Source organism: Callorhinus ursinus, unplaced genomic scaffold (assembly GCF_003265705.2).
Source record: "Callorhinus ursinus isolate GAN/ISIS: 27379988/994484 unplaced genomic scaffold, GSC_fseal_2.0 scaffold21, whole genome shotgun sequence".
NCBI lineage: Eukaryota > Metazoa > Chordata > Mammalia > Carnivora > Otariidae > Callorhinus > Callorhinus ursinus.
The window spans coordinates 17998285-18014120 of record NW_027397083.1 but is presented as its reverse complement, the minus strand read 5'-3'; the positions used below and the strand labels follow the sequence as shown (position 1 = coordinate 18014120).

The 15836-nt window shown below is 36.1% G+C and overlaps 1 protein-coding gene across 1 annotated transcript in view; it reads right to left on the bottom strand.

Moving 5' to 3' along the window:
- The window catches only part of DCDC1 (doublecortin domain containing 1), a 464395-nt gene that overhangs the window by 193150 nt on the left and 255409 nt on the right, over positions 1-15836 (bottom strand). The window contains exons 16-17 of the mRNA XM_073904565.1: positions 8758-8892; positions 4955-5073 (exon numbers count right to left, since the gene is read on the bottom strand). Coding sequence (XP_073760666.1) covers positions 4955-5073; positions 8758-8892 — 254 coding nt within the window. The remainder of the gene's footprint in view (positions 1-4954; positions 5074-8757; positions 8893-15836) is intronic.

Here is a 15836-nt window from a genome sequence, read left to right as displayed (position 1 = left end):
TAAATTATTGTGAGCATATTTCTTCAAGACAAATAAAGTGGAAATGATAATTTTTCAAAGTGTAAGACATCTGCAATTGGTAATTAATATACTGATGCTAACTGTCAAAAGCTGTAAAATCCAGAATTTTGTCTTTTAATTGAATTATAGTGTTGATTTGAGGATGACTGTAATTATAAAAACATAAACTACATCGATTTCAGTTTTGATTTTCTGAATTTGTTGCATCTTCTCCCCAAATAATAATATAACAGGAGAGATATTCACCAGATTGTCAACAGTGTGAGGGCAGAGACCACATGTGTCCTAAGAGCTGATCCCAGTGCCCGGCATATGATAGGAGATTAAAGATATCTTTGAATAAATAGATATGTGAATAAAATGTCAAAATGTTATCACCCTAAAAATTAATAAGGCCATTATGAAAAATGTTTTGAATTTAACATACAGTGGTTTAGGGGATCTTCTTAGTGAGTAGCTAAAGAACATAAACTATATTTTGGTTAAGAAAATAAGAAATACTTCTGAAAGAATTATAAATTTCCTAGCATTTCTCAAATTTTATCACAGCTCAAATTCTGTTCAAGAATTGCCTAGGAAATTTTGCAAATGTGTAGTTTCAAATCATATTTAAGCCTTGAGAGCTTGCTAGTAATTTCCGTATCAGGAGTCTCTCTAAGTATATATCTATAAATGTTGCCTTTAAATTTTACTACCAAAGTTATAAAAAACAAGTCTCTCATGTGGCATCTACACTAAGCAGGATGAGAAGATATCATTCGAATATATAATAACTTCCTTAAAAAATAAAATTCCTACAAATACAAGTGCATCTGTTTATTTTTCAAGACATTTTATATGTAAAGAAATCAAACTTAGATCCAATATGTAATGATGCTCATACAGGACTGAATTAGAAAATACCATAGAAGTTCCTCTTTTTGGTAAACAAGTAGCAAGCTAAAAAGATTTTTTATAGATAAAAACAAAATTTAAAAATAGCAATAACAATATGAATCATGAGAGAAGGAGAGGAAAATGAAGAAGCAGTATTCCATATAAGAAACAAAGTTAAATATCATGACATGTGCTGGACTAAATTCTGGTCCTGGATCTGACATTAACTAGATCAGATATATGATCTTTCTAGAACATTTAGTCTCTAGTGGACTTGGAATTTCTTATAAAGATAATGATATTATCATTATCACAACCACCACCATCACCACTGTTACTACTTCTACTCATAAAGAAGGGTTTAGAATAGATGCTCTTTAGAATCCTTCCTTCTCTGAAAGCATAGGACTTCCAAGATTAGTCACATACTCTCCTTTTACATGCAAGGAGAGAACTATCTGCCCTGGGAAGTTTGTTCATTGAGTATGCATATGCATTTTACTATTTCTATTGAGAATCTATAAAATGATGTACACACACACACACACACACACACATTTTTCTTTGAAATATGCCATTTATCGGAGAGTAGAGGCAAGAAGGCAGCCCATAAACATAGTTCAGTTAGGGGAAATTTCATAGGTTAAAGCTCATTATTTCTCAGTTGACTATAAGGAGAACCACTGTCATCATGCTTCACAGTTACAAATCTATTTTCCCAGACAGCTTCAGATAGCTCTGGCATCTTCCAATGCTACACGGACCAAAAGTAGGATCCATAGAGAACAGAGGAAAGGGATTTCCCCTCCATGATTCTTAACACAGTAGGAGTAGAGATAAGAAATTTGATCCATCAGTCCAACTGTGAAGTTACACATAGACAATTTTCTATTTGATGTTGATATTTCTAATAGTGTTATCTGTATGTTTGAATATTACTTAAACTTCCATTGCATGGCAAACGGTCCTTTCTACAATGGTGCAGTCTGTCATTCTGCTTTATTCTAACTCTTAGCCTCATAAACTTCAAGACTTGACCAAAGAGATGATTTTCAATCTCTCTGATTACCTGGTGATGGGCTGTCTGTTATCCTGTCTGTCTTTTTGTCTCTGCACCTAGCACTACACAGCTACACTTGCTGGTTGTAGTTAGTGGTGTCCTTAGAGCAGTGTTTGTTTAACCTACTCTAGATTAATGTTGGCCAGTTATCACTATTTCCAGCAAGACCTAAGTGGGGAGAAAAAAAAAGGAGATGCAAAACACCATAACTGAAAGATTAACACTGAAATAAGGAAGGCAGTAAAGATTATCAGACAGGTAATAGAAATGAATGAAGAAGTCTAGAGCTAGAGAGAGGGCTATTACTGGGAACAGTGGAGAATATAGCAAACTGGAGGATATATGTTCCATCTGAATCTGTTCCTGCTAGTTCCTCACTGGTAAAATGAGATGGTGAGAGTCCAGTACTGCCCATTCTTCTGATTTTTTGCAAGAAAAGATAGAAATATGTATTTTTTTGTGTAAAATCTCCCTATTTCTATAGGCTCACAACCAACTCAAAATATTATAATAATGTGCAGGCCAAACAAAATCCATGGGCCCCAAGTTTGTAGTCTCCATAATCTAACCTCTGTGTGTGGATGAATGGGAGTGTGTGTGTGCTGCGCTGACTGTGAATTTAACACTAAAAGCCAAATCCTGCATATCCACATTCTTTAAAAATGAAGCAAAATCAAGATTAATTGGTAGCCTTGTTAAAGGACTTTGACGCAACTGGTTTGTCTTTAAGATGTCCAAAATACCTTTTAGAAAGAAGCATCTTTCATTATAAGGTTTATGATTTTTAGAATTTTCTATGATTTTCAGATCACTTAGTAATGACATCGTTGGTTTGCCTTTCATCCACTCATAGCCAGATGCACATCACAGAAAAAAATATTAAATACACAAACATGTGCAAGCACTTGCCCTATTGAATAAGAATAAGATGCGTGACACCAAATGAGACATAACCAAACTAATGAGGCATGATATGTTTACAATATTCTCTGTAAGTTGTCAGGTTGCTACTTTAAGTGCTAGTTCTATTATTTTTAGTATTTAAAAGACTATGTCTTGACTGTTGAATTATGATCTGTACCTCTGAAGCAAATAATACATTATATGTTAAAAAAAGAAGACGAAGAAGAAGCTATCAGGAAGGGAAGAATGAAGGGGGGAAATCGGAGGGGGAGACGAACCATGAGACACTATGGACTCTGAGAAACAAACTGAGGGTTCTAGAGGGGAGGGTGGTGGGAGGATGGGTTAGCCTGGTGATGGGTATTAAAGAGGGCACATTCTGCACGGAGCACTGGGTGTTATATGCAAACAACGAATCATGGAACACTACATCAAAAACTAATGATGTAATGTATGGTGATTAACGTAACATAATAAAAAAAAAAGACTATGTCTTGATTCATAGCTTTTGTTAAGATCATATTACACTACTTAGGAGAAAAGGAAAAAATTTTGTCTCTAGAAGTTGCATGATGATATTTATGTTATTTATAATAAAATATGGTTGCATTTATAAAAAAAATAAGACAAACAGGCACTTAAGAAACTCTTAGAAAAGATAAATATACTTGAAAAGTACCAGAGGTGAGGTAAACTCTAAAAATCTTGGTCCCTACTGCTTTCTAAAAAACAAAATGTAGCTTCACAGTTAGTGAGAACTCCTAGGTTTCCAAATTTTCTACTATTTGCTTCCACCTTGCAATAGATTTTGTTTCTCAGATAAAAATCAAGTTGCATTAATATAAAGGCAAATAATCTTAATTTGCGTAAGGATCCTCCCTTTCCCCCTCACCCACCAATCCTACCTCTCTCCTCTCCCTCTCTCTCCGTCCCTTCTTTCCTGAATTTGAACAAAATCTTTCTTGTAAATGGAGATTTTTTTCAAGTTAAACTTACTACAGTTTTTTTTTTTAATTATCATCTCTTTTCTAGCCCAAGCTCTGTTCTCTCTAGGCAGCAAGGACATCAAGTTTGTGGTTTCTGTCCCATTCAGTTCCATGACAATCCTAGCCAGAGTAGGAAGTAAACCTCAGTGGGCTAAGGCCAGATCAGCACTAATTTCAGGACCCAGTAAGTCCAGGGACAGCCCTGGGCATGAAGAGTGTGTTCATCAAACTATGTCTAACCTTTCCAGACACTTGCCATTTTGACCGTCTAGACCACTGGTTAGCTCTTCCACTGACAGTGCCCTTCCCCCACCACTTCCCTCCAAAGTAAGCACTCAGTCATTCCTTACCCATTGTGATTTTTTTGTTTGTTCCTCTATTGTCTTTTTGTACTTTTTAAAAACAGCTTTTTGGAGAAACAACTAACATACAATACTGTAAAATATTGCATAACTGACAGGCACACATTTAAAGTGTAAAATTTGACAAGTTTTGAAACATTTATATACCTGTTAAAACATCACAACAATCAAGATAGTGAACACACCCATATCCATCTCTCCCCAAAAAAGTTTCCTTGTCCTTGTGTCCCTTTGTAATCTCGCTCTCCTATCCCTCCCCATCCTCCTATCTCCAGGCAAACACTAATCTGCTTTCTAGATTAGTTACCAAGTAGGCAAAAACAAATAGGAAGGAGACTTTTGACGCCCTACACCTCAGCAAATTTTTGTCTCCTTAGTTTTTCTTTCCCAGTTCAGCATTTCATATTCAGAAGATTCAGAAAAGGTTGAGAATACACACAGAATATTAAATATTTAAATTAACAATCAAAATGCATATAAAGAAATGAGTTCCAATAATTATAGAGTAAAGCAGCAGCTTGTCTACAACATAGGTACATGCTGAATGCCAACATTTTACTTTTAAAAATACCTAAGAAATACTACCAAACTGACGTACATTTTCAAGCTTATTTGAGGTTAGAAAATTAATATTGATATTATGAACACAAATTTAAACACCTAATGAATATTCCATCTAAGTTGACTGCTCAGAAATCTTGAAATTAACATTTATTATTTTGAGCTAAATAGCTCATAAGCATTACCTTTTCTGTAGGATTAATTTATATCCTTCTAGTGATGTTCCCTCAGCAGCCTCGACTCTGATTGGATGACCAATAGCTAGGCAGCCCTGCGTTATAGCCCGGCTCAGGATCATTCCAGTCTTCCAATGAATAGAGAGGGGGGAGAAAGGTCTAAATAAGTTAAAAGAACCAGAAAATTCAACAATGTGTCACAAATAGTGAGGTCATTATGCCTGGATAACCCCAGATATTAACAGTTGCTGAAAGTGAAACACTACCCACAACTTAGCAGTCAGAGAGCCCTGCTCAGAATCAGTGATCTTCTGTCCAACAAGGGTGGCATTTTACAGTTCAGCGCAAAATAAAACAGACCTTGATATCTTCATTTGTCCTTTTTTTCTGTGCATATTTCACAGTGCAGTGATTTGGGGTCCATCATGTGTCACTTGTTATAGTTATAACTACAGAGCTTACTTGAAATATGTATGCACAGGAAAAAAAAGTGCAGTGGACTGAAACAATTGAAACAAATCCTTAACCTTCATACCAATTTAAAGTTTCACTCTGGGTCTAAATACCATGGGTTAAACATCTTAAGGTGGTCTGTGCACTGCTTTTGTTTTAAATGTTAGGATACTCTGATAAGGAAATTGAGAATATTGTGTAAATGGCCAATTAACAATTTTCTTACTTAGGGAATCAACAACATGTTTTAAATAAGTGACAACCACTGAAGAATTTATTCACACACTGAAGATTTATGGCATGCAAAATTGCCTATCCTAACAGGTAAAAATACTTATTTTGAAAAAGGGAGAGAGCATTCAATCTAAAAAGATTTTCAAAATTGTCTTCTTTTTAATGGGAGAAGATATTTGCAAATGACATATCAGATAAAGGACTAATATCCAAAATCTATAAAGAATTTATCAAACTCAACACCTAAAGAACAAATGATCCAATCAAGAAATGGGCAGAAGACATGAACAGACATTTTTCCAAAGAAGACATCCAAATGGCCAACAGACACATGAAAAAGTGCTAAATATCACTCGGCATCAGGGAAATCCAAATCAAAACCTCAATGAGATACCACCTCACACCAGTCAGAATGGCTAAAATTAACAAGTCAGGAAATGACAGATGTTGGCGAGGATGCAGAGAAAGGGGAACCCTCCTACACTGTTGGTGGGAATGCAAGCTGGTGCAGCCACTCTGGAAAACAATATGGAGGTTCCTCAAAAAGTTGAAGATAGAGCTACCATACAACCCAGTAATTGCACTACTGGATATTTACCCCAAAGATACAAATGTAGTGATCCGAAGGGGTACATGCACCCCAATGTTTATAGCAGCAATGTCCACTATAGCCAAACTATGGAAAGAGCTAAGATGTCCATCAACAGATGAATGGAAAGAAGATGCGGTATATATATACATATATATACACAATGGAATATTATGCAGCCATCAAAAAATGAAATCTTGCCATTTGCAACAACATGGATGGAACTAGAGGGTATTATGCTAAGCGAAATAAGTCAATCAGAGAAAGACAAGTATCATATAATCTCACTGATATGGGGAATTCTTAATCTCAGGAAACAAACTGAGGGTTGCTGGAGTGGTGGGGGGTGGGAGGGATGGGGTGGCTGGGTGATAGACATTGGGGAGGGTATGTGCTATGGTGAGCACTGTGAATTATGTAAGACCGTTGAATGACAGACCTGTACCTCTGAAACAAATAATACATTATATGTTAAAAGAAGAAGAAGAAGAAGAAGATAGTAGAAAGGGAAAAATGAAGGGGGGGAAATTGGAGTGGGAGATGAACCATGAGAGACTATGGACTCTGAGAAACAAACTGAACATTTTGTGGGGGTGATGGGTATTAAGGAGGGCATGTATTGAATGGAGCACTGGGTGTTATATATACAAACAATGAATCATGGAACACTACATCAAAAACTAATGGTGTATTGTATAGTGACTAACATAACATAATAAAATAAAATTTAAAGAAATTGTCTTCTTTTTAGCATGTAACTTTTATTCCTCATGCTTTTGCTGTGTGCTAAAGAAATATACGATAACTTAGGAAAAGTATTTTTTTTTAAATTTTGGCTCTAGTAAGTACTGGATGGAATCCTCATTTGACCATGCTTGTCTATACAGGAAGAAAATTGCTTGGGGTGAGGATAAAAGAACATTTATTAAGCACTTTCTGTATACCAGATACTACGCTTGAACTTCACACATGCTTTCTTATTAGTCACCACAGCATCTGTGCAAGATAGGTATGACTAACTTCATTTTAGAGAGGAAGAAACACTGGTTTAGTGCAGCTAAGTAACTTTCTCAAGGTCACACAAGGCATTCTAATTCCCATGCATCTAATTCCAAAACCCATCTTCTTTTCAGTAAGCATTTCAGTTATTTTTGAGGAAATCTTAGACAAGTACAGGTTTTTTGCTATCATGAAATTCTAGAAACAGACACCATAGAATTACAGAATATGAGATCTAGAAAAGAACTTTCCATATCAACTGGTCCAACTCTTTTCAGATAAGACTAAAGCCCAGATACGGAGTGTGACTTACCTGAGGTTACACAAGCGTTCAGTGGCAATGCTAACACTAAACACTTCCATTATGCTCAGACATTGGCCAAATAGAGAGCAACGTTGTATATTACAGTGAAAATGTGTAAGTTTTGAAGTCAGATAGACCAAGAATCTTTCCTCTGCTATGTACCAGCCTCAGTTTTTTTCAGCTGTATAATGTATAAGATTAAATGAGATAATAAATATGTAGAAGATGCCTAACATATAGCAGATGTTTAACAAAATGGCAAATATTGTTATTAAGTCTGAAACAAAATATGACTTAAAAAAGGTTCATAGTTCATAGAGTCTCCCAGTTAGAAGTAGATTGAAGAAATATCTAAACTCATTCTGCCTTAATATATGAAATGAATATTTCTCGTTGCCTTTGTAACTTAATTACTCTCTATGTTTGTTTTTAGCTCTCAGAGAATCAAAAAATAACAGTTAAGGACAATCCCAAATTTCATTTGAGAAAATAGTTGCAACATCCCCACCCCCAACAAAGTAGCAGCAAACTTGCCTGAGTGACTCTGCACCCACAGAAGTGCTAAGAAGAGGCAAAAATAATCTATAGTGAGGGGGCAAAGGAAGACAAAAGAAGGATAGATACAAGCTACACCATCTCTTTCCAGACATAAATATTTGGTGGCAATTACAAAACAAATTGCAATAGTAAAAGGGAAGGAGAGGGCAATTACGTGTTTTCAATTTAAATCAGATCCACTGGTATAGTAGTAAAGTTAAAAAATTAAATAGTGTCAATACATGGGTATAAAATGTGTTAGTCATTGTTCACATTTTATACTCAGGGATTTCTCTTAAAACTGTCCTCACGAAGACCAGACACTGTCCTTATATGGTGCTCACACACCAGGCTCAGTGAGGCTCAGCAATGAAGACTAAGGAGTGGAAGCAAATGACATTCAGACAAATTTCATGAAAATGGTGAGTGTGTGAACTGTTCGGAAGTTCTATGCTCAGTTTAAATACTGAGTATGAACTAACCGGCACATGTGAAAGTGAACTGAATGCTCCCATGGGGACCTACAGAAGCCCTCTGCACTAGACAAACCCAGAGCAGAGAAGAGCATGCCTGACAGCCAACACTTGCTCATGCCTCCATTTGCAGGCTTGTGTGCACGAGGACACCAGGAGCCGGTGCCCCACTGTGAGTAAGGAGCATGGGCAGTCCTCCAGGACAGCAGACGCTGTTGCATACCTTCGTGATCAGCCACACACTGGCTGCAGGCCACAGGATCGATGGCGCTATCTGACTTCCACTCCTCACTTCCCTGCTTGAGGACCTCCGCTTTCCGATGGAAACAGAGGCATGAAGGACAATATTGGGATCCACCTATACCATGAGAAGGAATATGCATTTTTAAACTTACAGTCTGAAAATCTACCTTCTTCAACACACTTACCCAAAACAGGTTATCCTAGAACATTATATTTCTGATTGAAAAGGTTTCTTTTGAAGTAGTAGTCCTCAGTCCCATTTAACTCAATTCAATTAATATTTGTTGAGCATCAGCTCTGATATGCAAAGTCCTAGACTGTGTGGTATGGGATATTATAAAATATTTTTCCTGCCTGGGATGCCTGGGTGGCTCAGTCAGTCAGGCATCTGCCTTCAGTTCAGGTCATGATCCCAGGGTCCTGGGATAGAGTCCCACATCAGGTTGTCTGCTTAGTGGGGAGTCTGCTTCTCTCTCTCCCTCTCCGTCTATGCTTTCTCCCGGCCTCTCAAATAAATAAATAAAATCTTAAAAAAATATATTTTTTCCTGCCCTAGAGAAACTTGCAACAGAAGAGGCAATAACACACACACACACACACACACACACAAACACACACACGGGTAGACACCATGGATTGTAGAATAGGGACATCAAAGGAGAGCCGGTAAGAGTCCCCACAATCTTCTAAGAATAAAGGGATATGAGTTGAGAATTTAGTGATAGTTGCAGGAATGGACAGGAGGGGACTAACTGGTAAGACACAGTATCTGTGCATCCCATATTTGTTATCAGACTACATACATACATCAAAGATACTGTACACCTTCTAGCATTTCTCACTTAGCTGTGATCGTAAAATCAATAGGCATTCACATCACCTGTAGAAATTCTACTTCATATTTAATAAACTATTCTGCTAACTTATATGATCACTTTTCCTAAGTAAATTTTTAAGTATCAATATTTACTTACATAGGATTATGGGAATATATCAGTTTATACTTTAAACCCAATAAATGACATTGATTCATAACAATTTAAATTATTTTCTAATACTAAAAAGTATATTCTAAATCTGTGCTAATACTAGATATTTGCTGAGTAGCAACTGATTCTTAAAAATACAAAAATTAAATGATAATTTAAAAGGCAATATTTACAAATGTGATCAGGCAATAACAAAAGGGCATCACTAGTATATTTGGTAATTATTCTACAATGGAAGATAGTTACTTCTCAAGGGAAGAAACTATCTTATGACTCCTGTATGTGAAAATAAAATTTCAAAAACAGAGCAACCCCACGATGGAAACAGATTTGACTTGCAGCTCTTTGTGTATTCCCCAGTTAGCCAGTAGTGGCTGGATTCTGGAGGGGAATCCCCCACAGTTTCCGAACAATGATAAACTATATTCTACTAATCCACCCGCCACAGGACTCAGCATTTAAAGTAGCACTCTTACTCAACCTCCTAACTGCAAGTTGCCATCACACTCAAAACTCTCCTCTGTAACAGGGAAGAAGATTGTTTTGACTGGAATTAGTCAGACAGAAGAACCACACTGACAACTGCTTCTTTGTACAGCACCTGCTGCCAGCGCCTAAATTCTTGTTATCTCCACAACATGGTTTAATCTTTTAACAGTTGGCTTATTGGTGAAGAGCAAAGGGGTCCTTTGTGTCTGTCTTGGGTTGGCACCCAGTATTAACACCATGCTGTTCTTCGAGAGATATTTTGCTGGACAGTTCCCAAGTGACTCTACATGGACCAGACTCAGCCAGGCCCACTAACTCAGCTTCATTGCCTGTTATTAAAAGAAAAACTCTTGCCAAATCTGGGGTTCTGATACACTTAAAATTGACAATGGCCATTAAATTTCAATTCATGACTTCCCCTTCTTTTCCCTTTTTAGTTTAATCAGATAGTTTAGCTTTAGACCAAACATTTATGAAGGTGGGTAAGATAAAAACTGTGAAAATTACAATTCATAAAAGAAAAGTGCTTGGACAACCTGCAGCATGGTCTGCCATGCATGCGTGTATGCACACACAGGTATGTGTATTGATAGCATTTATGCTAAGACTAACCTCTAAATACATACCATCACATATAGCATTAGGTCATTAGGAAAAAGGAAACCTCTTTTATTCTTTTGAATACCTATATATATATATATATATATACAGGAGATAGAGAGATAGATGATAGATAGATAGATAGATAGATAGATAGATAGATAGATAGATAGATATGTATCCCTTTAAATGACAGTTATGATTTTGGTTGTCTGACTAAACTGTATTAATACAGAAGTTGCCAGTGATCAAAAAATGATGCATGCATACTCTGGGCCTCTTAACACTTCTTGTTTAATTTTCTTTTTCCAAATCACTAATGAAAGCCATCGCTATTCCTGTGCAAATTCAAAATAATGAGAGAACCACTTATGGTTTTTACTTACAGATCTGAGGAATAAAACACAAGACAATGAAATTTTTCTTGAAAGGAGAAGCTCACGGATCACACCCTTTATTCTAAACAAATCATTTACTTTATTTACAACATAGAAATTTTATAAGATTTTTCACTTCTGATAGTGAATTTAGGGTCAAGTTAAAAAATTTGATACACAAATTAAAATCACAACTATAAGTGTGGTTCAGATGGTTAATGGTCTGCCTTCAGCTCAGGTCATGATCTCCAGGTCCTCGGGTCGAGCCCCATGTAAGGCTCCCTGCTCAGCAGGTAGTCTGCTTCTCCCTCTGCCTCTCTCCCCTGCTCATTCTCTCTCTCTATCTCTCTCTCTAATGACTAATAAAATCTTCAAAATATAAAATCGCAACTATAATAAATGTTATAAAATCTCTTTCCTTGTGCCCCTAATGTTCATTCTTATTGTTTTCATTCCCTAAATCTATAGCTAATCAATACACCCACCTCAAAGACCAAGAACTGGAAAAGTCTAAAGGCAGAAAATACCAGTGAGTACATAATTACACAACCAAACAAGGCAAATTATCTAAGATGTAAATATGCCGTCCTCAAACAGCTTCCAACTATTGGTCTAAAAATAAGGAAGGGACTCAGGATTTTATTTAAAGTTCTGTATCCTATTCTAGTGGTAATTGGTTCAAAATTAAAATCAAAATTTTATATTTTCCCTAGCATAAATTATTTGTAGAAAACATTATTTTTCAATGACTTGCCCTCCAAAGAAATAGGACAGTAAAAAATTGTTCATTTTTTTCCAGCCTCTTTGTGATATATAGAATAATTTATTCTGCGAGTATCCATGACTGCCGACTTTACAAGTTGTAAGTTTATAACTCTAAACAAGTATGCCATAATTCTAAAGTCATTATTTGGTATTGTTCTCACCGTTTCTATACCAAAAGTTGTCACTAATATCCTGCTAAAGTCTGATTATACCAAAAGGCTAGGATCAAAATGTTTCCTTTCCATTTTGGCAGAATGTATTACCTGCTAAACACTGGAGTCCATTTTTCTGCTATTTTTTTCCCATAACCAGGCATTACTCAGACTATTCTTCTCATGAAATGTTTTTTTCTTTTATATTAACTACCATGAAGTTTAAATCTCATCCAGTGCATGGAAATATTTAATTTTATTGCCCTTAAACTGAAGCAATCTAAAAATGTTGCCAATTTAAGTAACAAGAAAGAACTGTTGAAAGATGGATTTTCCCAATTGTCATTTTGTAGTAGATTCCAAATCTTTTTTTGAAATGGATAAAAGAGCCAACAGGTTGTAATTGTCAGGGTTATATCTATCTCCCACATTACTAATAGGGATTATATGTTCCAAATTTTTCTCTGTAGGAAAGGTTTTACTTGTCAATAAGAGATTTAAAAGAACGGTCAGGGGTTGGGCACTGATATCTCTATCTCAAGCCAATTTTAAAACGTATGCATCAAGAATATCGGCTTTTGCCTCCCTCTCTCTACCCCTGTTGTAATCCTCTTAGTGTCTTCTTTACCACAATGAGCAACAAGATTCTACAATAAAAGGCCCTATAGATATCTATCACCTCTGCTAGAATCTCTCTTGAAAAGTGCTCCATTTCAGGTTATTAAATTACTATTTCCAATGCACCGATCACCTCTCTATATATAATTGGAGATGCTATTCTGAAAGGACTATAAGGGTTTCATAGCTAAGGGATGGCCATTTTTCTTTGAAAGCTTCCTTTAACTAGCCAGCTTATCAAATCATTGCTTTCTTATACTACTATTTTTGTTGGACTGAAATTTTGTTCAAAACCATTTTTTTCTAAAAATATAATAGTGTACAAACTTTATTTAAGTTGAGTGCTTTCTTATTTTCACTGAATCATTAAAACCAGTTAATAATGGTGAACTAACTGGATTGTTATCCTCTTATTTTTCAACATTAGAAAATATAGTTACCGTTTAAGGTCCTACATCGGCATAAAACAAAAAAAGAAGCTTCCTTTGAGTTCTTTTTCTCTGATAACTCTTTGATATCCTTTTTTTTTCAGTTTTGGGCTGGTTTCTATTGAATGAGTTAATTAGTGAATTCAATTCTATCTAGCTAACTCTGAACATGTAGATATTACAGCAATGACAAGGATGATCAGGATGCCCTCTGGCCCTGAGCAATGTCTAATCTAGCAGGAAGGATTTTAAAAAGGACTCCCGAGTTGTCTTCCTAGCATAAACATCAAATCAGATCCTGCCTCTGCTTGAATATTTCCAATGGCTCCTTGTTTTCTACAGAACAACATCCAGGATCCCTAACATTGAATTAAGACCCTTTATGATCTGGTCCCAATATTCTCAGTGGAATCTACTGTTTTCCCTTTTCTTCCCCAATGTGACCTGAAATGTGTTCACCTGGAACACTGGTTGACTTTGAATCAGGCAAAAAAAGTTTAAGAGAAACATCAAGTTCAATGTCATAAGGGGCATAGAATGGATGCAATGAAGATATGAGTCCAGAAACATCATACCCAGTTTGGGGATGAAGGTTAGTAAAGAAAGCTTTCATGAAACAGGCACAAATCAGATAAAGCTAGAATGATGGGCAGAATTTCAGTGAGCATTTAATGAATGCTAGCCGTATGCCAGATAGTGTTAGAATATGGCATAAAGGTGACAAAGAAGGCTGGTGGGTGGTAACAAAGACAATGAGGTTGAATTCCAGGCAAAGGGATCCACATGGGCATAATAACAGAAATCATGAAGTACTTTCAGAAAACAACAAATGAACAATCAGGCTTGGCTAACACATGAAGAACATATTAGAGAATATTGAGCCTGGAAAGAAAGGTTGTAGCCACATTTTAAAAAATCATTCATCAAAAATGTATTGTGCACCTGCCCTACATTCAAGATCTGTGCTGGAATTCAGAAATACAAAGATGAGTAAGACATAATGTCTGTGTCCAAAGAATTCTCAATTTAATGGAAGAGAGAGACCCTAAAACAAATGACTATACCAAAACACAAACTCTAAGAACATTTTCAAAGGATGAAAAGGAGGTTCAATTAATATAAGGTTCATTCTTTCTGGAGGGTCTGAGACAGCTCCATGGAAGAAGAAGTTGAATAAAGCCTTAAAAGGCAAGGAATGGTAATGGTGGGGGGTATATCCTAGGCCAAGAACAACACACGCCATGGTACAAGTGTATCAGGTGAAGAACATGTTATGGAGCACAGTTTTTTAGCTCTAACTGTAGTGTAGGGTACAAAGGAGATCAAGAAAAGAAGATTGGAAAGGAAAGCTGAGTGTAGGGGCAGATTAGAGGAGAACCATGGAGATCAATGAAGGCCTGATGAAGATTTGAAATTTCAATAGGTAACAGACAAGCTTACAAGTTTTTTTTGAACAGGAAACAATGTCACAGCAAAAACCTAAAAAGGAATGCCAACAGGATCAGAATTATGGGAAATAAATCTTAATGTGAGATAAATATAAAATATAAATATAAACATTAATTCTCAGTGTACCATTCAACTTGCATTTATTTTCTAAATTTGCTCAGAATCTGACAGGATTAGAAATACAGATGACCCTTGAATAATACAGGTTGGAACTGTACAGGTCCACTTACATGTGGATTTTCTTTGATACAGTGCAATGCTATAAATGTATTTTCTCTTTCTTATAATTTTCTCAATAACATTTTCTTTTCTCTAGCTTACTTTATTGCAATAACACAGTACATAATACATATAATATACAAAATAGGTGTTAACCAACTGTTTATGTTATTGGGAAGGTTTCTGGTTAACAGTAGGCTATTAGCAGTTAAATTTGGGGGCAGTGAAAAGCTATACATGGGAAAAAATTGTATGTGGATTTCCAAATGTGAGATATCAGTACCCCTAACTCCATTGTCCGTGGGTCAACTATAATTTTTTATTTTATTCTATTTTTATAATTATGTTATTTAGATTCACATGTGCCTTAAAATAACTAATATTTTCAGTATATATTTTGACATAATAAACTGAGCAGGCATGGAGAAATTAAAAAGGAGCTTGGGACAATGTGTCTTTTGCATTGTGTCTTAGAGATAAAGGGCCCAGACCATTTAACAGAAAGTCCTACTTTCTTTGGGCATCTCCATCTTTGTGGGTGCCTTTTGGTTTTGATTTCATGAGTTTATTTATTTAATTTATTTGAGAGAGAGAGAGAGAATGAGAGATAGAGAGCACGAGAGGGAAGAGGGTCAGAGGGAGAAGCAGACTCTCTGCTGAGCAGGGAGCCCGATGTGGGACTCGATCCTGGGACTCCAGGATCATGACCTGAGCCGAAGGCAGTCATTTAACCAACTGAGCCACCAAGGTGCCCTGATTTCATGAGTTTAAACACTAAAGCTTATGCTGCTGAAATAGACAACAACCCTGCCGCTAAGGGGGAAAAAAATTATTCTTTCTTTGGAGACATGTTTAAAATTCTTTACTGGCACGATAAATTTCTAAGTGTAAATTAATAAACAAACCTTCTGGATTGGGTTGTAATGAGTTGGGTTTTCTAAAGAACTCCTATTCCTTAAATACATTGACCCAT